The sequence below is a fragment of the Gopherus flavomarginatus genome, chromosome 5, assembly GCF_025201925.1.
Source record: "Gopherus flavomarginatus isolate rGopFla2 chromosome 5, rGopFla2.mat.asm, whole genome shotgun sequence".
NCBI classification, from domain to species: Eukaryota; Metazoa; Chordata; order Testudines; family Testudinidae; genus Gopherus; species Gopherus flavomarginatus.
The window spans coordinates 126,884,460-126,907,151 of NC_066621.1; the positions used below are offsets into that span (position 1 = coordinate 126,884,460).

At 43.7% G+C, this 22,692-nt stretch overlaps 1 protein-coding gene across 4 annotated transcripts in view; it reads right to left on the bottom strand.

Moving 5' to 3' along the window:
- The window catches only part of EML5 (EMAP like 5), a 301,390-nt gene that overhangs the window by 133,734 nt on the left and 144,964 nt on the right, over positions 1–22,692 (bottom strand). For all 4 annotated transcript variants that reach the window (XR_007774428.1, XM_050953201.1, XM_050953200.1 and 1 more), the window contains exons 15-16: positions 21,609–21,714; positions 10,321–10,414 (exon numbers count right to left, since the gene is read on the bottom strand). Coding sequence is in view for 3 of the 4 variants with exons in the window: in XM_050953201.1 (XP_050809158.1) it covers positions 10,321–10,414; positions 21,609–21,714 (200 nt within the window). In the remaining variant the exon portion in view is untranslated. The remainder of the gene's footprint in view (positions 1–10,320; positions 10,415–21,608; positions 21,715–22,692) is intronic.

The following is a 22,692-nucleotide window of genomic DNA, read 5'->3' on the forward strand; positions in this document are numbered from 1 at the left end:
AATAATTATGTCCAAGTGCAGTTCCTACAGAGATAAAAATTCTCTTATTGCGTAGTCCTCTGTATTGGTTCCCCATCCCAGGTTAGGCACACCTGTGGCTGCTACAGTTTGCAGAGGAAGTATTTTAAAAAGTCAATTTGTAATTGGTGATTGTTCTTCAACTGTCAACAGGTCAGAGTAGCCTGGAGACCGTCTGCCATCAGATGAGATACGAAAGTTCCTGAAAGTTACTGGAACTGCAGGGTCTGCTGAGCTTACTCATATATAGAGCCCTACCAAATTCATGGCCATGAAAAATGCGTCATAGACCATGAAATCTGGTCTTTTGTGTACTTTTATTCTCGACTATACAGATTTCATGGGGGAGACCTGCATTTCTAAATTGAGGGTCCTGAACCAAAAGGGAGTTGCAGGGGGGTCGCAAGGTTATTTTAGGGGGGCGTATTACTGTCCTTACTTCTGCACTGCCTTCATTGCTGGGTGGCCAGAGTGAGCTGGCTGTTGGCCGGGCGCTCAGCTCTGAAGGTAGCACCCCCACCAGCCACAGCATAAAAATAAGCGTGGCAATACCATACCATGCCACCCTTACTCCTGTGCTGCTGCCTTCAGAGTGGGGCGGCTGGAGGGTGGTGCTGCTGACTGACTGAGGCTCCAGCTCAGCAGGCAGCAGCCTAGAAGGTTGGCAATACCATACCAGTCCATCCTTACTTCTGCGCTGCTGCTACCAGCAGCTCCGCCTTAAGAGCTGGGATCCCAGCTAGAAGCTACTGCTCTCCAGCTCTGAAGGCAGCATGATCGCCAGCAGCAATGCAGAAGTAAAGGCAGAAGCACCACAACCCCTACTACAATAACTTTGCGACCCCTCGACAACTCCTTTTTGGGTCAGGACCCCTACAATTACAACACTGTGAAATTTCAGATTTAAATAGGTGAAATCATGAAATTTACAATTTTTAAAATCCTATGACCATAAAATTGACCAAAATGTATCATGAATTTGGTAGGCTCCTACTCATAGGCAAACATGTCCTGGACACCATGAATAGCGTTGCAGTCATGAGACCCAACATTAGTAGCATTGTCTAAACTGTTACCTGCTAGATCTCTTGTTGATCCATTGTGCCCAACTGGGAATGTCTACGATCCTATTCTAGAGAAAGAAAATTAATTTGAGCTCTCTAGTGGGGCTCCTGTATACTTCAATTGTCTGCAGGGGACTGTTGAAAATGTGGGCAGTTTATCACATATCCTAGTGACTCTATTCTGGTAGTGATATGGACTGTTCTTTCACATGATTCAAAGTTGGGTCCTTAATCAACCAATCAGCCAACTTAGTGAACGTGCATGCTCCCAAACTGGACAGGTAGGCAATGACTCTCAGCAAGAATTTTGTGAACATACCCAGAATAGACACCAATTCAAGAGATAAGACAGTGAAGGAAGTGATGTTCCTTTAGCTCATATCTGAGTGCTTGAAGAGCATTCTAAGGTGCTTGCAAGCATTCAGTTCCAGAGCACAGAGCAATTAAACTTCATCTAAGAGAGTTGGTAGTGGCTTCCAGGGTAACTATCTAGAATTTTTTTTTGACCTGATACTGATTCAGTTCCCTGAGATCCAAGAAGGGCCAGATATTTCCCATCTTTTTTCTGCCTGAAAGTATGTAGAATAAAATCCTCTTCCTTCTTTTACTCAATGGCCATGGCTTTAAGGTTCTCTTTGTCAGGAGGGACAAGACTGCCTGTAGCATCTCTTCTTTATATTGAGAAGCCTATGAACATTCTTGAGAATGAGGAGCACAATTTGGAAGACTTTCTGAGAACCAATTGTAGGGGGGGCATCACCTCATCCAATGAGCTCAGTATCATCTCCTTCAAATACCAAGCCAGGTCAGCAATAATGTCAGGCAAAACTGGCACTGGGCCCTGCCACTCTGAAATTTTGACTGACTCAGGCTTTGGCACTCCAGGCCAGCCTTGTGCCTTCCTAAGGTGCCTGAAGGAAAGCTTGTTGGACCTCCCCATGCTTACTCAGCACTTGGTTTTACATTTCTAACCATATCCAGTACCCCTGCACATCATGAATGATGCCAATGCAGACAATATAACAAACATGGCCATCAGTTTTAAAAACTGTTTTGCCACACTGGCCAAGTTCGAAACTGCAGAGCAGTCTTTTAAACTCCCTGTTTGCATACCTGAAATAAAAGAAAAGTGTTACCAGTGCACCAAAGGGAACATCAGACCAAAAGACACAACAAGTGCTGAGAACCAAGATAGGTGTAGGAATGAGAAAGATGTCTTTATTACTTACAGTTCAGCACCTAACAAGCTTTGGCTTTGGAGTGGTGAGAATAACAATGCAACAGAGCTAAGGTGCTAGCCAAAAGAAAACACATATATGGTAAAAAGGCTCTATATTAATGGGTGGCACATAAAGCAATGTGCCAAAGTTCTGAGAAAATATGTACCAAATTATGACAAAAAGCAGAATCCAATGTGCCTGAGGCAAAAGACATCAGAAATTTAGAAAGACTGTACTTCACCTGACTGAAAGGCAGAATTGGATCCAGGAAAGAACACATGAAGAGCTTCAATGTTGTGTGCACAATAGGCATTGAATAAAAAAATTCAAATTTGTCCTATCCAGGGTCCCAGGACCCTTCTGTTGCGGAATGAACACATGCAACTGTCACCCAGATTTTGTGTCTTAGAGCTAGAGTTACTAACATTATCTGAACTGCGAAATAGAGAAAACTATTTTGTGCATTAAAATTGTGAAAGTGGAAATATGAAGCATGTTTGTTTTTCCGTTTGCTGAAAGCATCCTGTTGAGCGAACATTTCATTGTTCACATTTAGACATCAGATCAGCATTTTGAATTATTCATGAAGTTTTTGGACCAGTTACTGTAAGAGAAGGTTACTCACCTTGTGCTGTAACTGAGGTTCTTCAAGATGCTTGTCCCTGCAGGTGCTCCACTTTAGGTGTCTTGACGCTCTGCACTTGTATTTCAGATTTTTGGTAGCAGTTGGCCTGCAGACACAGTGTAGCTGTCTCACGCCACTTCAAGCAGTTACATAGTGGTGGGCAGCCAACCATCCCCCTATTCCTTCTCTACCTCAGAGGATCAGCCTGAAACTCAGAAGTAGAGAGGAAGTGGGATGCTAGCGGAGCACCCACAGGGACAACCATCTCAAAGAACCTCAGTTACTGCACAAGCTGAGTAACCCTCTCTTCTTCTTTGAAGAGTGTCCCTGTCGGTGCTTCACTTTAGGTGACTGTTGAACAGTGCCCCTCAGTGGAGGAGAAGGGCTTCAGAGTTGGTCTACTGACAGTGGATAACACTGTAAGTCCAAAGTGTGCATCTGATGCTGATTGTTGTTCTAAAGCATAGTTTTAAGTGAAAGTATGGACTGATGCCCATGTAGCTGCTCTACAAATGTCAGTGACAGGGACATTATTGAGAGAGGCCACAGATGCTGCCAGTGCTCTGGTGGAGTGTGCGCAAACTCCTGGTGGAGGTTGCAGATTGCTGTTTTGGTAGCACAAATGGATAAATCCTGATATCCACTTGGATAGTCTCTGTTTTGAGATGGTTTGACCCATCGAGCGTTTTGTTATAGAAACAAATAGTCTAGGTGATTTTCTAAATGTTTTTGTTTTTTCAATGTAGGAAGTTATTGCTCTGCGAACATCCAATGCGTGGAGTGAGGCCTCCCTCCCGCTCACATGTGGCTTAGGAAAAAATAAAGGTAAATAAATGGTTTAAATGAAAGGGGGAGGCGACTTTGGGTATGAATTTAGGATGTGGTTATAGGATTACTTAATCTTTAAAGAATGTTGTATAAGGTGGGTGGCCATTAGGGCACCTAATTCTCCCACTTATCTGGTGGACATGATGGCAATGAGGAAAGCCATCTTCATGGATAAATGGAACAAGAGCAGGTTGCAAGGGGATCAAAAATCCCTGCTTAGTACATCTGCTGTTGTATTCTGACATCCCGGCAGACAGGATGCCACGTAGAACAAGGCTGAGCTCCCACATGACTGTAGGGTTTCTTATTGTGAGTGTAACACAGCACAGCTGGCCCTCCTGGCTCCTGCCTCTGCTATGCTCAGATAAAGTCACTTAGAAACCCTGGGGTTCAGGAACCACTGGTGCTTTTATTTACAAGTTTGTGCTCCCACCACCTTCTTACCATACTGCTTACAAAGCTCTTGGTTCCTTGTGTCTGAACCCAGGAGGGAAGGGCTTTCTCCCTGCCTAGACTTCCTCACTTTCCTCCATCCCAACATCTTGGCTTCCTTCTTCTCAGCCTCTTATATAGCCTTTGGCTAATTGGGCTGGCAGCTGGCTCTCATTCCTCAATTTGGGCAGGTTCCTTCCAGCCAGCTCCACTTTATTCACTTAAATGGGGCTGGTGTGGCAGGGGGCTGATTCTGCAGTATTTCTGCTCAGCACCCTGTCACAGTGGGATAAGTGTTTTCAATGCCTGTAAGGAAGCGCTTAATTGTCGGGAGAGCAAATATGGTGACCCTGTCCACCTTGTCACGGAAGGAGGCAATAGCAGCCAAGTGTACTCTGATGGAGGTTGTGGATAGCCCCGTTTTTTTAAGTCCTAGTATATTGTTCAGGATCCTCGGTTGGGGGGACGATTGTGGTAACATCTGTTTATCTTCGCACCAGGTGCAGAATTGTTTCCACTTATGGATATATGTCTTCCTTGTACTTAGTCTCTGACTGTTCAGTAATATATCTTACTTCTTCTGAACAGGCCTTCTCAACCCAAGTCAGCCATGGAGTAACCAGGACTTGAGGTGGAGTACTGCAAGGCTGGGGTGACGGACATGTTCCACATCTTATGATAGAAGGTGAAGTACTAAGAGAAGGCTTTGAGGCGGTTTCACTGCCATCTGACACAAGTATGGGAACCACATTTGTCCAGGCCATGTAAGGGCTCTGAGAATGACCTTGGATTTGTCTTGACTGATCTTCTTAATGACGTGGCTTAGGAGTGGGTTTGGAGGAAATGAATACATCAGTGGCGCCTCCCATTTGATAATGAGAGTGTCGCCTAGGGAGTGGTGTCCCAATCCAGCTCTGGAGCAATATTGTGGGCACTTGGCATTCTGAGCTGTTGCGAATAGATCTATGGTGGGGAACCTCCATAGTTTGAATATGGATTTGAGAATTCCAGAGTCCATCTCTCACTCATGAGTTTGTGAAAAATCCCTGCTTAGTACATCTGCTGTTGTATTCTGACATCCCGGCAGATAGGATGCCGATATCTCTGTGTTGTTGGTGATGCACCAATTCCAAATGCACATTGCCTCTGTACATAGGGAGTATGATTCTGCTTCCCCTTGGTGGTTTATACTGTATAAAACACGCAAGCTATATTGTCCATGAGGATCTTAATGGCATTGTTCTTGATTAGAGGGAGAAAGAGGTCATATGCATTTCGGACTGCTCTTAGCTCCAGTAAGTTTATGTGCAGGTTGGACTCCGTTGGGAACCAGCAGCCTTGGACTATATTGTTGAGTAGATGTGCCCCCCGCTCAACCTATTAGGGAAGCGTCTGTCACGATTGTCAGAGTTGGAGTTCTTTGTTGGATAGGGCAGACATTCCTTGGTTGCATCCACCATGTTAATGAGTTTTTTACTCTGCGTGGCATTGTGAGGCATCTGTTGAGAGACTATTTGGTGGTATATACACTGTTCAAAGCCAGACCTGGCAAGCATCTTATGTAGAGTCTGGCATGCTTGACCACAAACGTTGTTGATGACATGTGCCCCAAGAGTTGTAAACACGTTTTAGCAGATGTTTGTGGACTGTCCCTCAACACTGAAACTAGATTGACTAGAGTGAGGAAGCATTCTGGGGGTAATGTTTTTGTTGCTGTTAGACAGTCGAGATAGTTGCCTGTGAATTCCAACTTTTGGACAGGAACCAGTGTAAATTTTTGAGTATTTGTTTGCAACCCTAGATTCGTGAAAAGGGTTATTGTGCTCTGCGTGGCATTTATAACTTCTTGCCACGTTGGTGCAAATATGGGGCAGTCGTCCAAGTATGGAAATATCCTTACTCTGTGTCTGCGGAATTGAGTTGCAAAGACAGTGAAAACCTTGGGAAAAACCCTTGGGGCAGTGGATAGGCCAAAGGGTAGTACTCTGCATTGGAAATGCTGTTTCCCTTGGGTGAATCTCAAAAATCTTCTGTGTGACGGGTGGATATTAATATGAAAATAAGCATCCTGTAGGTCAAGGGCCAAGAGCCAATCTCCCTTCTCTAATGCCGGAATTATTGTGGTTAGAGTCACCATTTTGATATATTCTCATGAATTTGCTGAGTTTTTGTAAATCCAGGATGGGTCTCCGCCCACTGGTCTTTTTCTGAGTTAGAAAGTAGTGTGAATAAAAACCTTTTCCCCTGTGTTGCGACAGTACAGGTTCCATGGCATCTATTTGTACAAGGTGGTTTGTTTCCTGTTGTAACAGGTGCTCGTAAGAGGGGTCCCTGAAGAGGAACAGGAAAGGGGGGTGGGTAGGTGACACAGAAATAAAGGGGATAGAATAGCCCTTTTAGATAATCCCTAAAACCCATTTGTCTGTCGTGATGCTGTTCCAGACTCAGTAGTATGGTGACAGAGTCTCCGAATGGGCAGGGGACCTTTTCTGGTTCCAGAGTAACAGTGTGTGGAGGTCTCGTGCCCTCAACCACACCTTCAAAATGATTGTGTAGTGGTGGATTATTAAGACGTCGAAGGTTGATCTTGGTTCTGCCAACGTCTGTTCTTTGTTTACGTCATTGGTCATATTGTCTTTGGAGCTGAGAGTATGGCGTAGACAATCTCTGATTGTAAAACCTGCTGTTTCTTTTTGTTTGCAGATATGTAAATGCCAAGGGTTTTTAAGGTCATCCTTGAGTCTTTTAGGGTATTCAATGAGATATCCGTTTTGTCTGCAAAGTTTCTGACCCTTGAAGGGTAAGTCTTCAACGGTTGCCTGGATCTCCCTTTGGAACTTGGAGAGATGGAGCCAAGATGCACAGCGCATGATCATAGATGTTGCAATGGAACGTGCTCCCATGTCTGCAAAGTCAAAGGAGGCCTGTAGGGCCATCCTGGCGATGAGAGACCCCTCAGAAATGTTTGCCTTATACTGTTCTTTTTTGTCATTGGATACATTTTCAATAAAAGCTGATATTTTGGAGAACAGATTGCATGTATATTTGGCCAGCAGGGTGCGTAGTTGGCTATGCGGAACTGAAGTGTAGCTGAGGAATAAGCTTTCTGCCCAAAAAGGTCAAGTCTTTTCCATTCTTTATCGTATGGGATAGTTTGGGACTGGTGTTGTTTTCCCCTTTGGTTCACTGTCTCCACCACTAAGGAGTTTGGCATGGGGTGTGTAAATAGGAACTCAGCCCCTTTTTCTGGCACATAATATTTTTTGTCGAATCTTTTACATGAGGATAGTGCTGTAGAAGGTATATGCCAGATTATTTTTGCAGGCTCCATGATTGCATAATTAATTGGCAGAGCTATCTTTGCTGATGGGTATGCCTGGAGTATGTCTGAGAGCTTATGTTGGGCTTCTGGCAGCTGAGCCAACGAAATGTCTAGGGATTCAGCAACCCTTTTGAAAAGGTCCTGAAAGGATATGAAATCATCCCCCACAGTGTGGGGTGGTGGCATTATGGTTTCGTCCAGTGACAACAAAGAGAGGTGAGTAGGCAGAAAAGTGTCATGCTCAGCTACATACTCAGGATCCTCAGTGTCTTCCTCTTGTGTTTCCAAGGGTGCCAGAACAGTTGATGAAGGAGACCTGGCTTTTGGGGAGCTAGGGGAGCTGTGGTTTTGGGCCCTATACATTGCCCATGGATCCTAGTATGACCAGTTAGGTGGGAATGGTAATAGTATGGGGGGTGGTGTCCATAGGTGACCACATCCACATATATCCACGAGTGGTTGGTGATGAGATGGTCCTGGCTTGGGTGAGGAGTGGCAAGCAATATATATTACTGCATCATCCTCTTCTTCCTCATCACTAGAGATGAGGGGGCTGATCTGCAAGGAGTAGTCAGCTGGTACCATCGATACCAGAGCAGATTTTTCAGTTGGAGATCGCTTTCTTTTAGGTGATTCTCCATGCAGGGATGTCTGTGACTGCTTTTTGGTAACTTTTCTAGGAATAGGCTCTTTGGCAGCTGTTGCTGAAGAAGAGCAACCGTTGCGAGGGGGTGGCCTGGACTTGGGGTAAGAGACTGGCCTGAGGGATTTCTCCATCATGAGGAGCTTCAGTTAGAGAACTCTGACTTTTCTTGTCCTGGCTGTCAGCTTTCTGCTGTGTGGGCACTTTTGAGTAATGTGTGTCTCGCCGAGGAAGTGGACACACTGAGCCTGGCCATCAGAGACTAGTATGGAGCGTCTGCAAGTCAGGCAGCATTTAAAACCAGGTGAGCTGGGCATGCCCGAGAGAGTCAATCTCTTAGACCAAAACAGGGATAAACCTGCTGGAGTGACAGGGGTAGAAAGGGAAGGTAAAGGGAGACTTTTTTGTGTGTGAAAATTAAAGAAATTAGAGTAAGGTAAGGGGATAGGGAAGCTAACTACAATTAAGCTAACATTATCACTATGAACTAGCTACTATAAATCTTATATGAGGTAAGAGAAGGTGCTGCCAAAGATGGTAGAGAAGGAACAGGAGGACGGTTGGCTGTGCGCCACTGTGTAACTACTCGGAGCGGCGTGAGACAGCTACAGCGCATGCGCAGCCCAACCGGGCACTGCTACGAAAAATCTTCAATTACAAGTTCAGGGCATCAAGACACCTAAAGTGGAGCACTCACAAGGACGCTCCTTGAAGAAAAACATAGCTTGTGGTGGGTCCAACAATTCTTGGAACTGAAGTCATCTTTGGCACAAGGGTCACATGCCTTATATACAAATATATATAGAACCACTGAAGACTGGGGAACTTTCCAAAAATTCTGACAGCATCTGCTGATTTGGGAGAATTGTTATCATCATAAATATTACTGAATCAAACCTGAATGAACTGTGTCAAATGACTGTAGGAGAAGACTCTTTCCTGATTCATCAAGGGACCTCAGGAGCAAGTGAGGACAGTAACTATTAAGAGCCATTGACAAAGAAGGCATATTCATACCTGAACAATCTAGTTTGACAGAAAGACTATGTTCCTCTCCCCAGAAGTGACCATTAAGAGATAAGGAACCAGCAACTGCTAAGGCTTGTCAGAGACAAGCATATGAAGCCTCCTAGTCAGCTCGCCAGGAGACCTGCTAGCAAGAACCAACTACTTGAACTACTATCTTAAAGATAAAACTTGAACTATTTGAGGATGGCAAGGCTGGCCTGGTTCAGCAGCTACCAGCTGCACAGCCAAGTTTGCAGAGCTTCAGAGCAGAGGGTTGAGGGGGGGAGGAGTAAGGACCTGCAACAAAAGGGAATCCCTGGAGAAAGCAATTGTCATCTGAGAGTACCAACATAGGACAGGGCTGAGGGAGCCACTGCTGGAGACCTACCATGAGAAGGTTTTGGAAAAGAAAAGTAGAGACCAACATCTGCAGAAGGGCTGAAAGTGTACATCTGGTGAGTGTGGTGCTACATGGAACCCTGATGAGGCCCAGAAAAACAGCGTCAGCACCAGCTGCATACAAGAGCCTCAAGGTCCAGTTGCTGCAGAAAGGAGAAGCACCAGACCCAACTGCATGGAACAGGAACATTAAAAAAAGACATGTGAGTGTGTGTGGCGTTTGAAAGGCAAGCAGTGTGCATGCATGTGCTGCAAAAATGGTGAGGAAGTGTGTGCAGCTGTGACTGGTGAGGGAGGGGGAAGAGTCACTTGCAGCCAATGATTCAGCTTGGAAAGGGACTTGTATGCAGTCTGTGACTATGCAATTTTTTGGGGCATGGTAAGATATAGAAATGAGAAATGCAGGTGTGTGTAGTGAGTTTTAAAGGAACTGTTTCAAAAGGTACTGGGCAGTTACTCACACATCAGAGAAATGTTAATAAAATATCTCTTTTCTTCCAGTAAGAACAAATCTCTTATTTCTTATCTTGAGTTTGTCACTTAACTTTCATAGCAATGGTTGTTGATTTTACTTTACCTACAGCTTTTCTCCCTAAACAAAGTTTTAAGTCTATGCTAAAAGCCATTGATTGGGGGAATCAACAAGCAAGGGAAACTGCTCATTTATATCTCAGTAGTATTCTCATTTTGTATCCATTCTGTCCACTGCCATTTGAAACTAATTTTGGTATAAATTTCAGAATGAAATTTGAAACTTTTACCTTACTGCTGAAAGCTTCTCTCCTTTTTTCCAGTCCCAGAGTACAACTGTATGATTGTCATCTATGCCAACAGAAGCCAAGCGTTTGCCATCCGCTAGAAAAGGAAATGTATGGTAAGAGAGTGGGTAGAGAGCATTACTCTGCAATAACAAGAAATCAAATTATTATACTAGATATACTATAAATCATACAAAACACTACTTGTTGTATTAAGAGATGAAAGAATGTACAAACAGATAAACCACAGTTGATGTGTTGTATTTAGGCAGATTTTTTATATGGATGGTCTGGCGGACAGAGTATAGGACTTGAAGCCAAGAATTTCCAAGTTCTAATCCTCCCTTTGCCATTAACTTAGTGCAAGATCTTAGGCTAGTCATTTATTTTTGTTATACATTTTAATCTTGGTCTTTTAGGATTTTGGCACAGGAATTATTGATGTTGCTAGCTTTTTAAAAAATTGGGATATGTCAGATCACCTAAAGCAGAGTCATTGCCTTCCTGTTCCTCTACATTAGACGCATACTTCACTTTAGTATCCTCCATATCAATACTCATCCTCAAGAATATGCTTTTGTAACATGGTATTTGAGCCCTTTAAGGGAAGTCAGAGCCCAGGTTCCCTGTGATGGGCTTCTAAAAAGAGAACAAGTCCATCTCAGGCACCTGTAAGTAATTACTGCAAACCTCCATGGTGTGCTGACAGGGGTGGGTAGATAAGGACACTGCTCTACCAAGTGTTGATGCCAGTTTCACAAAATCCCTCAACACAGGGAGGCACCAAGAATCTCTGTGTTGAGTTTAGTATTCCGTACCCTGACAAAGCAGAAACTCTGGGGTAATTGCAGATTTGGTTTAAACAAGTGTCTCAGAGGTACTTCTAGGAAGTTTATGAGATATTCCCAAGCTTGATGACTCTGGTTAACATCTTGAGGCAGATCTGACTCAGGTATGTCATGATTCACTCCAAGTCAGAAGATGCAGCATTTATGCTCATTTGTGACTGATCTCTTCCTGGCATGTGCACATCTTCTGAAGCTGCGGAACTTCTTTTCTGGAAAATTTACGGGGTTGGAGGAGAGGATAACATCTTGAAAGGTAAGTGCCAAGAAGGATTCAAAATTCTCTAATGTCAGAGGCTCAAGATCCAAAAGTATGCACAATCTCAGCACACACTTTAGTTGTGCCTGAGATCAGATTCTTTCCAGTGAAACCAAATACTATCCTAGAATGCAGTGAGGCCTACTACAAGAGAAGAAGGAATCAACAGCTTGTATCAGAGTTCAACTTCCTGGGCAGAGAAAACTCAAAAGATTTAATGGGCAAAGGCTGCCTACAACGGTGGAGTGGAAACGAAGGAAGAGAGAACCAGGTTCTTTCCAGGGAACAGACATGATTCAAGTTTCTCAACTCACTGCATTCATTTTGTGCCAAGGATGGATCCTGGCTCTGGGACTACAGTAAGCTTTGAATCTGAAGTAGTTGACACAAAACATCATAATTGCTGAAATCACTTGAATCTAGGAGGACTTTTGGCACCAGCCAACCACCCCACTAGATCCACGATCCTTGTCATTCTAAGAGTAGAAACAGGAAGAAAAGAAGCTTGGTCTCTTTCTTTTCTTTTTTGCTTTCCTCTTTTAAGCAGACCCAAGATCCTGAACTCACTGGGGTTTATCAATATTTACAGTTTCTTATAATATTCAGATATGAACAAACTTTGGCTCCATCCTTTAATTTCCACTTAGGAAGCTGAGTACAAACAAGGTAAAGATTCACTGTCCTTCGAAGTCAGATTTAGATGCCTTTAATGCCACTTCGAAGATGAGAAAAGTGAAAATTCATCTTTCCATATTGAAGGCATAACATTTTGATACATCAGGCACCAGCTGGGCAGGCATCCCTCATCCAGACATGTTAGGCAGCATATAGATTGGTCAGAGACCAACATTTTTTCCCATAACAACAAAAATGATCTGATTTCTTCTGTTGGTCCAAAAATACCACAATCCTGAACAAAAGGCTAGCCGAGGGATATAGCAGACAAATAAAAAAATGGTGACAGGCCATAGCATAGAACCAGAGATTCACTGAAGTGTCATTAGGCTCACACAACTGCGATAATATTAATTAAAACTAACTACTAATAAAATAAACTTTAACTAATAAAACAAAACAAGATAATTAGATACTATGATGATGAGGGGCTGTATAAGTATAGTACCTAGAAACAATAAAACATAAGAAAGAATGGTCAAAGTTACGGTAGATGGAAGGAACATGAACTGAGTTCTTGTTTTACTGCCTCAGTGATCAAAGTATCTCAGAGTTGTCTGTGGTTATGACTCCTTACAAAGTTTTGATCCAAATATTCATATTCCCAAGAGACTAATGACATGCCTCCAAAAGACAATGTGATAGGTACAACCACAAAATCAAAGTTGGAGAGATGGAGGGGATGAATGGTAGCAAAATTGCTGCCAGTTTTCCAGACTGGACTATACTACACAAAGAAAAATAAAAGCAGCAAAGAATCCTGTGGCACCTTATAGACTAACAGACGTTTTTGGAGCATGAGCTTTCGTGGGTGAATACCCACTTCGTCAGATGCATCTGACGAAGTGGGTATTCACCCACGAAAGCTCATGCTCCAAAAACGACTGTTAGTCTATAAGGTGCCACAGGATTTTTTACTGCTTTTACAGATCCAGACTAACATGGCTACCCCTCTGATAAAGAAAAATAAAACAGTTATATATTATAAAATCTCCTTAGTTCTTTAATATGCCTCATACTTGACTAAATGGTTCATTCTTAGAATGTAAAAAATACTATATACATCTCAGTTTCACAAAGGCATCAGACAGCAGTCGCAGTAAATGCCAAAAATATACAATCTAATATTTTATAGGTCTACAGGAAGGGTTTTTTGTGTTCTGCATTTGAAGCATATCAGACCTACCTTGCACTGCACAGGCCTACAAGTATAGTATAGGTAGGGATGCTTGTTTATTAAAAAAATGCAAATTGAATGTAGCTAGCCATTCAGGATGTTATTTCAATAGATTATATTGATGCAGAAAGAATGCAAACCAAAAACTGCACTAATCTGCAAATGATACAATGTATTACAATCAATCATTTGATACCTAGTTAGACATTTCCAGAGAAGTATGTCATTAATCATATTTTTGAACAAACTCCCGTGCTATTAAAAGATTATCAGAAAGGTCTGTTATTTTCTTATATACATTTAAAACAGCCAGATGACTTGTTTTGTACACCTGTGGAGGCATGTTTTTGACGTGCATAGAAAGGAAAATGGCTAATTTTGTTGAATGACCACAAGATGTGCCCATATAATTTTCCACTCCAATAGCTCCTTGAATTACAGCTGATGCTTCTATTGCTTCCTCAGCTTAAAGGTTTATAAAGTGCATTAAGAAGTGCAATTTGCTACTTCCAGGTAAAAAACGGTTATCTACCTTTTGCAACTGTTATTCTTAGAGATGTGTTGCTCATGTCCATTCCATGCTAGGTGTGTGTGTGCCCACGTGCCCAGTTGTCGGAATTTTTTGCCTTAGTGGTATCCGTAGGGCCAGCTCTGGGGTTCTTTGGAGTGCTGTGCTCATGTGCTGGTATATGCAGCACCACCGTCCCTATGCCCCCTCAGTTCCCTCTTGCCGATAACTGCAACAGAGCGGTAGGAGGGCAGTTAATGGAATGGACATGAGCAACACATCTCAAAGAACAGTTACTAAAGGCAGGTAACCATTTTTTCTTCTTTGAGCACTTGTTCATGTCAAGTAGCAACCCTGCAGGTATCTCAAATCAGCACCCGGGCCAATAAGGCTGCTAAAGAGGCTTGCACTGTAGCAGAATAAGCAGTTACAGACACTGTAGAGGGTACCTTTGTCAGCTCATAGCAAAACTTGATGCAGGCAGTGGTCCATGATGAAATCCTCTCTGTAGACATAGGGAGGCACTTCATTCTGTTTGCCACTGCAACAAAGAGCTGTGTTGACTTCCGGAATGGTTTAGTCCTTTCCAGTATAAAAAGCCAGTGCTCTCGTAACATCAAGAGAGTGTAGTCTGCACTCCTCATCTGACTTATGAGGTTTTGGGAAGAAAACCGGTAAATATATGTCCTGGTTCATATGAAACCGTGAAACTAACTTGGGCAAGAAGGCTGGGTGCAGTCGCAGTTGAACCTTATCCTTATAGAACACTGTGTAGAGTGGTTCCGAGGTGAGAACTCTAATTTCGGAGACCCTGCAGGCTCACGTTATAATCACCAGAAAGGAGACCTTCCACGAGAGCAGCAGAAGGGAACAAGATGCTAATGGCTCAAAGGGTGGACCTGTGAGCTTAGACAGCATGAAGTTCAGGTCCCAAGGTGGGACAGACTGAGGACTTGAGGGTAGAACCGCTCCAGGCTTTTCAGAAACCGAACCCCCATGCCATGTGCAAAGATCAAACTGCCTTGTGTTGGAAGGTGGAAGGCTGAAATAGCTCCAAGCGGACCTTGATTGTTGAGAAAGACAGGCCCCGGAGATTGTGGTGAAGAAAATAGTGCAGGATAAACTGCAGAGAGGCCTGGTCAGGCCGGAAACCCTGGTCCGAAGCCTAACATGTGAACTGTTTCCAGGGCTTTCTGCTACCCATGAGGACCTGTTGAACGCAGGCCAAGCATGCCTGTTTTTCTGCATTCAGCCATGCAGCAACAAGGCCATCTTAACCACTAAAAAGCGACAAAGAGTCCTGTGGCACCTTACAGACTAACAGATGAATTGGAGCATAAACTTTTGTGGGTGAATACCCACTTCATCAGACACATGTGGTGGAAATTTCCAGAGGCAGGTATAAATATGCAGGCAAGAATCAGTCTAGAGATAACAAGGTTAGTTCAATCAGGGAGGATGAGGCCCTCTTCTAGCAGTTCAGGTGTGAACACTAAGGAAGGAGAAACTGCTTTTGTAGTTGGCTAGCCATTTACAGCCTGTTTAATCCTGAGCTGATAGTGTCAAATTTGGAGATGAACTGAAGCTCAGCAGTTTCTCTTTGAAGTCTGGTCCTGAAGATTTTTTGCTGCAGGATGGCTACCTTTAAATCTGCTATTGTGTGTCCAGGGAGACTGAAGTGTTCTCCTACAGGTTTTTGTATATTGCCGTTCCTAATATCTGATTTGTGTCCATTTATCCTTTTACGTAGGGACTGTCCAGTTTGGCTGATGTACGTAACAGAGGGGCAATACTGGCATATGATGGTGTATATTACATTGGTGGACGTGCAGGTGAATGAACCGGTGATAGTGTGGCTGATCTGGTTAGGTCCTGTGATGGTGTCACTGGTGTAGATATGTGGGCAGAGCTGGAATCGAGGTTTGTTGCATGGATTGGTTCCTGAGTTAGAGTTACTATGGTGCGGTGTGTAGTTTTTGGTGAGAATATGCTTCAGGTAGCGGGTTGTCTGTGGGCGAGGACTGGCCTCCCACCTAAGGCCTGTGAAAGTGAGGGATCATTGTCCAGGATGGGTTGTACATCACTGATGATGTGTTGGAGAGGTTTTAGCTGGGGACTGTATGTGATAGCCAGTGGAGTTCTGTTGGTTTCTTTCTTGGGCTTGTCTTGCAGTAGGAGGCTTCTGGGTACACGTCTGGCTCTGTAGATCTGTTTTCTTATTTCCCTGTGCGGGTACCGTAGTTTTGAGAATGCTTGGTGAAGATTTTGTAGGTGTTGGTCTCTGTCTGAGGGGTTGGATCAGATGCGGTTGTACCTCAGCGCTCGGCTGTAGACAATGGATCCTGTGGTGTGTCCAGGATGGAAGCTGGAGGCATGAAGGTAGGCATAGCGGTTGGTGGGTTTTCGATATAGGGTGGTGTTAACGTGACCATCACTTTTTTCCACCATAGTGTCTAGGAAGTCGACCTCTCGTGTAGATTGGTCCAGGCTGAGGTTGATGGTGGGATGGAAGCTGTTGAAATAGTGGTGGAATTTTTCCAGAGTCTCCCTCCCATGGGTCCAGATGATGAAGATGTCATCAATGTAGCGTAGGTGGAGAAGGGGCGTGAGTGGATGAGAGCTGAGGAAGCGTTGTTCTAGGTCAGCCATAAAAATGTTGGCATATTGTGGGGCCATGTGGGTGCCCATAGCAGTGCCACTGGTCTGGAAGTATATATTGCCATCAAATTTGAAATAGTTGTGTGTGAGGATAAAGTCACAGAGCTCAGCAACCAGTTGTGCTGTGGCATCATCAGGGATACTGTTCCTGACAGCTTGTATTCCATCAGTGTGTGGGATGTTTGCGTAGAGAGTCTCTACATCTATGGTGGCTAGGATGGGGTTTTTCTGGAAGGACACCAATGCATTGTACTTTTCTCAGGAAACCCACACTTAAAGTCATCCCGGTTAATGTTGCTTTGCTGTTACATTGCTGATCAATTAGAGAACATGCTCGTTTAAAATTGCACAATGCTCCCATATAACGTCGTTTGGCAGCTGTCTGCTTTGTCCACTGCTTGCAGAAAGAGTAGCCCATTGGAGCTAGCTGGTGGGGGCTTGGAACCAGGGTGGACTGGCAGCCTCCACATCAGCTCCCCACTCTTCTAAGTTCCCTGTGCCGCAGCCGCCCAGCAGGCTATCAATTGCTGGGCAGTTCAGCTGTCCCTCCCTTACTGCCATGTGCTGCTCCTGCCCTCTGCCTTGGAACTGCTCCCGGGAGCCTCCTGCTTCCTGTGCAGGGAGGGAAAAAAGGGGGGGCTAAGGTCAGGGTGTCCCCCTCCCTCTTGCTCCTGCACCCCATTTACTCCATCTCCACAGAGCAGGTGGGGGACCCGACAGGGCTCAGGACAAAGAGAGCTTACTTGCAGCAGCTTCTGTCTCAACTTGCTGATCTACTTAAAAAGGCAGTGTACTTAGAGTGGGGTCAGCGAACTGAAAAGGGGCAGAGTGCATCTCTCTCTCTCTCACAGGGTGAATACCCTGCACAGAAGGTTTTATCCTTCTGACAGTTTTTAGAGGAAGAACACCGAAGGGCTTTTACTGGTAGAGCCTAGCCTGTAGCAGCGGCTCTCAAGATTGGCATTCCTCTAAAGTTCCAAGGAGACATTGCCAACTCATTGTCTAAGGCCTTCTCTTCACTACCAAGTTTTGTTGACAAAAGGCAGTTTTTGTTGACAAAACAGTGAATGCTTACACACTGCAATGCAACTTTTGTTGGCAAAAATGCCCTGCTTTGAAGACAAAATACAACCACCCTGAGAGACAAATCTTTTTCCTATAAATTTTTGTCGACAAAGTGCCAGTGTAGACACTACACATCATTGTACTGCTTTAACTGGCCTCCAGAAGATGTCCCACAATGCCCATCGTGACCGCTTTGGTCAGCAGTTTGAACTCCACTGCCCTGCAGCCAGGTAAACAACCATCTGCCCTTACCCCTTAGAAGCACTGGGAATTTTTTGAAATTCCGTTTCCTCTTTGCTCAGTGTGGAGCATCTTCCCAGGTGACCATGATAGGTTATTGCAGAAAATGGTTTCCCGCTTAGACCACTGTGTGGCTGCTAGATCTGATCAGCATATGGAGAGAGGAAGCTGTGCAGTCACAGCTGCCCTTGAGCCATAGGAATTGGGATATGGGCACATTTCTTGTGTGAGAAGAGCTATGATCAGTATATGCTGCAGTGCAGAGCAAAGATAAGGTAGCTGAGGCAGGTGTATCATAAGGTGAGGGAGGCAAACTGTTGCTCTAGTCTGCATCTAAGACCTGCCGGTTCTATAAGGTGGACACTATCCTCAGTAGCGACCCCACTTCCACTGCCGAGCCCCGTGGACACTTCGGTGGGCCTGGAGGCAGTGGAAAGAGGACCTAACCTGGAGGACGAAATCATTGATGAAGAGGTAGAGTTAGATGATGTGGCGCTCCCGGCGGGTTTGCTCCATGGGGCAGGCAGCGAGGAACTATTCACCACTCCAGAGGTGTACAGCCAGTCTCAGCAGTTACTCTCCAGTGAGCAAGAAGCAGGAGAGGAGACACCTGGTAAATGGCTGTGGTTTGTGTAGTGTGGAGGTGGGTTCAGGGTATAGAAATGTGGAAGGCTGGCTGTGTTTCTGTGAGCTGGACATTTCCCTATGTAGCTAATCAGTACGGCAGAACAGGGTGTTGATGTATGTTGAAATCTCATGGGAATCCTCCAGAGCAATCTCCAGGAAAGTTTCCTGGAGGTACTTGGAAATCCTCTGCTGAAAGTTCCTTGGCAGAGCAGCTTTGTTCCTTCCCCCATTGTAGGAAACTTTCCTGCACCGTTTGGCTATTACTTGTGCGGGGAACAAAGTGGCACACAAGTGAGCAGCAGAGGGAGTAGGGTGGAAGCCAGAAGCATGTAGTAGATGTACCTTCATTTCCTTGCTTACCCTTGGCCGTGAGATGTCTTCTAGAATGATCCCCACCTCTAGAAAAGTGTGGGAGAATTTTAGAACTTTTCCCCCAGTTCCTTGCAGAGTGAGTGCTCTTTTCCCCATATGAAGCCCCCTCCCCCCTGCCAACACTCACCATGCTTTGGGTGTTCGCAGAGCTTGTGCTTGCCCAGGGTCAGTGAGAAAGTGATTGTTATGTTGCAAAGAGTGTATTTTACTGAAATGGTTCAATGCTGTGCATGAATTTAACAATCATGCTTCTGTGCATTGTTCCTTGGGCTTTGGCAGATGTGGCCTTCAGAAACACCCCATGCAAGCTGGCCAAGCGTCTCCGCCAGATAAGGAAGTGCCCAAGATGGAGCAAAGAAGACATGTTCCGGGAGGTACTGTACTCCTTCAATGCAGAGAAAAGGGAACGCAAGGAGTACTGGGAAGCTGAAAGGCAGGACAGAAAAGAAAATCAGGAATTTGTTCAGGACGCTAATGAGCAGGTGATTAAAGTAATGGAGGAGCAAACGCAAATGCTGAAGTCCTTAATAATGCTGCAGACCAAGCAGATCCATGCCCACCCTCCCTTGCAGCACATTCAGAATTCTTTTCCATGTCCCTCTCTCCCCCAACTCCACCTGCACAGTCCTTTCCACTTTCTGCGACTTCTAGGTTTCCCCTTCACTCCACCCCTCAGACAACTTTCATAACGAGAGCTGGACCTACACACGGCTCTGAAAGTCTGCCCTTCCCTGGTACCTCCTTTCCCACCAAGCATCTTTGTATGTTTGTGAGTTTCTGTGTGCTGTTCCTTGTGCAATAATAACAAAATTTTTGAATGGTAACTCATCTTTATTTGTTTTCTACAAACTGAGATAGTAGGCACTGCCAATACATAAACAGGCAGTTTATTCATGTGTTTGCTCCAAATATCACCATTACATCCTAAGAAAACTACATGTAATGTAACATTGCAGCACCAATCACAGATATATACATTACTGGTTCTCATTTTCAAAGTGTTGTCTCAAAGCCTCCCTGATTCAAATTGCCCCCCTCTGTGCTCCTCTGATAGCCTTGGTATCTGGCTACTCAAAATCAGCAGCCAAGCAGTCTGTCTCAACACTCCACCCTGTGCAAACCTTTCATCCTTAGCTTCACAAAGATTATGCAATGTACAACAAGCGGCTATGACTATGGGAATATTATCCTCATTAAGGTCTAACATGCCAAAAAGGCATTGCCAGTGCGCCTTTAATCTGTCATCTGGCACCTATTCAGGCTGCTGTTGAACCACTCCTTACTGCTGTCCAGGTTTCCAGTGTAAGGTGTCATGAACCACAGCTGAAAGGGGTACACCGGGTCTCCCAAGATTATAATGGACATTTCAACATCCCCCACTGTAATCTTCTGGTTTGGAAAGGAAGTCCCCGCTTGTAGCTTTCTATACAGGCCGGTGTTCCTGAAGATGTGTGTGTCATGCACCTTCCCGGACTGCCCCGCACTGATGTCAGTGAAACGCCAAAGGTGATCCACAAGTGCCTGCAACACCATGGAGAAGCACCCCTTCCTATTGATGTACTCTGTTGCAAGGTGGTCTGATGCCAAAATTGGAATATGTGCACCATCTATCGCACCTCCACAGTTAGGAAAACCCATTTCTGCAAAGCCATCCTCTATTTCACACACATTTCTCAGAGTCAGCAAGACGTGATTAATTGCCCTGCACACTTGCATTAACACAGCCCCAACGGTCGACTTCCCGACTTCAAAATGATTCGCAAACGACCGGTAGCAGTCTAGAGTTGCCAGCTTCCATGCATTAATACACTTCTCTACTGATAGGGCAGCTCTCATTCTGGTGTCCTCGTGCCACAGTGCTGGGGCGAGCTCCGCACAGAATTGCAAGAAGGTGGTTTTCCACATTTGAAAGTTCTGTAGCCATTGCTCGTCATCCCACACCTGCATGACTATATGATCCCACCATTTAGTGCTTGTTTCGCCAGTCAAAAGCAATGGTCCACCCTCTACAGTTGTTCTGTGAATGCCAAAAGCAATCAAAAGTTGCTCCTCTCCATATCCTACAGTATGTCAGGTGACTGGGTGTCTTCACTTAGGAACTTCGCAATTAACTGCACTGCCATCCACGATGTCTTCATGACAGTAACAGAGCATAGGATAGCAGTGCAAGATCCACCCTTCTCACAAAAATGATGCAGTGCACAGCAAAGAAGGGCCGTTGAAAAATGTCACGAAAGAAAGCTGAAGCCCATGGAGTCCTGGGACTGAAAGCAATGCATTATGGGACATTGAGCCTGGTCCCACGATGCACCGCGATCTGCTCTGCCTTCCCACAACACCTAGCAACAGAAGCTGTTGAACTGAACTGTGGGATAGGTACCCACAGTGCATTGCTCACACGGTAGATGACAGTGCCCTTACAGTGGATATGCTCTGCTGACGAAGAGAGCGAGTGTGAACATGACATTCTGATTTTTATTATGCCGATTTTTAAGTGTCAACATCACTTTTATCAACCAGACTTGGTACTGTAGATAAGGCTTATGATCTGTGGCACTGACTGTGACAAGGGAAGAACTAGTTATTATTAAAGTGATTCATTCCAGTTCTTTTGATTTGGATAACATGCTCTTTGATCTTGTTCCAGATGTGTGAAATTCAACAGTAGCTTTCTGCAGAGAATATTTATTATTAGAGAATCTTTGTCATTTAAGGGCGATCATTAGAAAGCATGTTCAATTGCAAAACTTGAATGTGGTCCATATCTAAGCTGAAGGAGGAGATCACACTTACAAATTAAAATTGACTAGCACTGTACGTTAAAAAAAAACATGAAATACATATATATATCTATTTATATTTTACCTGAAAAATCAACAGCACAAACGCCATACTGGTGATAGCCCTTTAATACTGACAGTGGTTTGATTGTCTCTGTATCCCAAATGTGTATTGAAGAATCCCGACCAACCTAAAATATAAAGGATTTTAGGCATTCTTTTGCCTCTTGCAGTTGGTGATCACTTAAAGCGGTTTACTATATAATCAAAAATCTCTAACTAGGCCGATTTGTTTGCTTAATCTCAAACATACTTTTTACCCAGATTACAAATATTACCAATATAAGTATAAATTCTTTACTGAGAATTTGGTGAGCTGCCTAGGTAATAATCATTTGTCTTTATCTATACCAACACAGTTTCTTAGCTGGGTTCACTAATTAAAACTCAAAATATTCTCTCAAAATCAAGCCATAAATTCTTGACGTGAGAACAAAGCTTTTGAAAGAAGATGTTTATCAGAAAATTATGCCTGTGAGAAAGTATTAAATGATGATAAAAGGATGTGAGTTTTCAGTTTGTAGTCAGAGAAAAGGCTTGATTTCAGAGATGCTAAGAAAAAGAGGCAAGATTGATAAAATAGCATTTTATTGTAAACAACAGCACTGCGATTTTGCGCATACATATAGAATTCAGACATATCATCATATAGAACAGTCTAAACTGGAAATCCAGAATATAAGAAAATTTGTTTTTGACAGTTACCTTTAACAATATAAAAAATGTTACATGTATTCAGTTTTTTTCTATATGTTATCTTACAGTTAAAACACAATATAATGTTGATTTAAAAAAAATAAAAAAATATTAATTTATTCATGCTTATTTGAGAGTTAATCAGTTATAAACTCAGTTGTCAAATTTGATCAAATATATCTAATTGGAAAAAAGTAGGGCTGTTGATTAATTGCAGTTAACTCATGTGATTAACCAAAAAAACCCACCTGTGATTACAAAAATTAATTGCAAATAATCGCACTGTTAAACAATAGAATACCAACTGAAATTTATTAAATATTTTTGGATGTTTTTCTACATTTTAAAATATATTGATTTAAATTACAATACAGAATACAAAGTGTACAGTGCTTATTTTATATTACTATTTT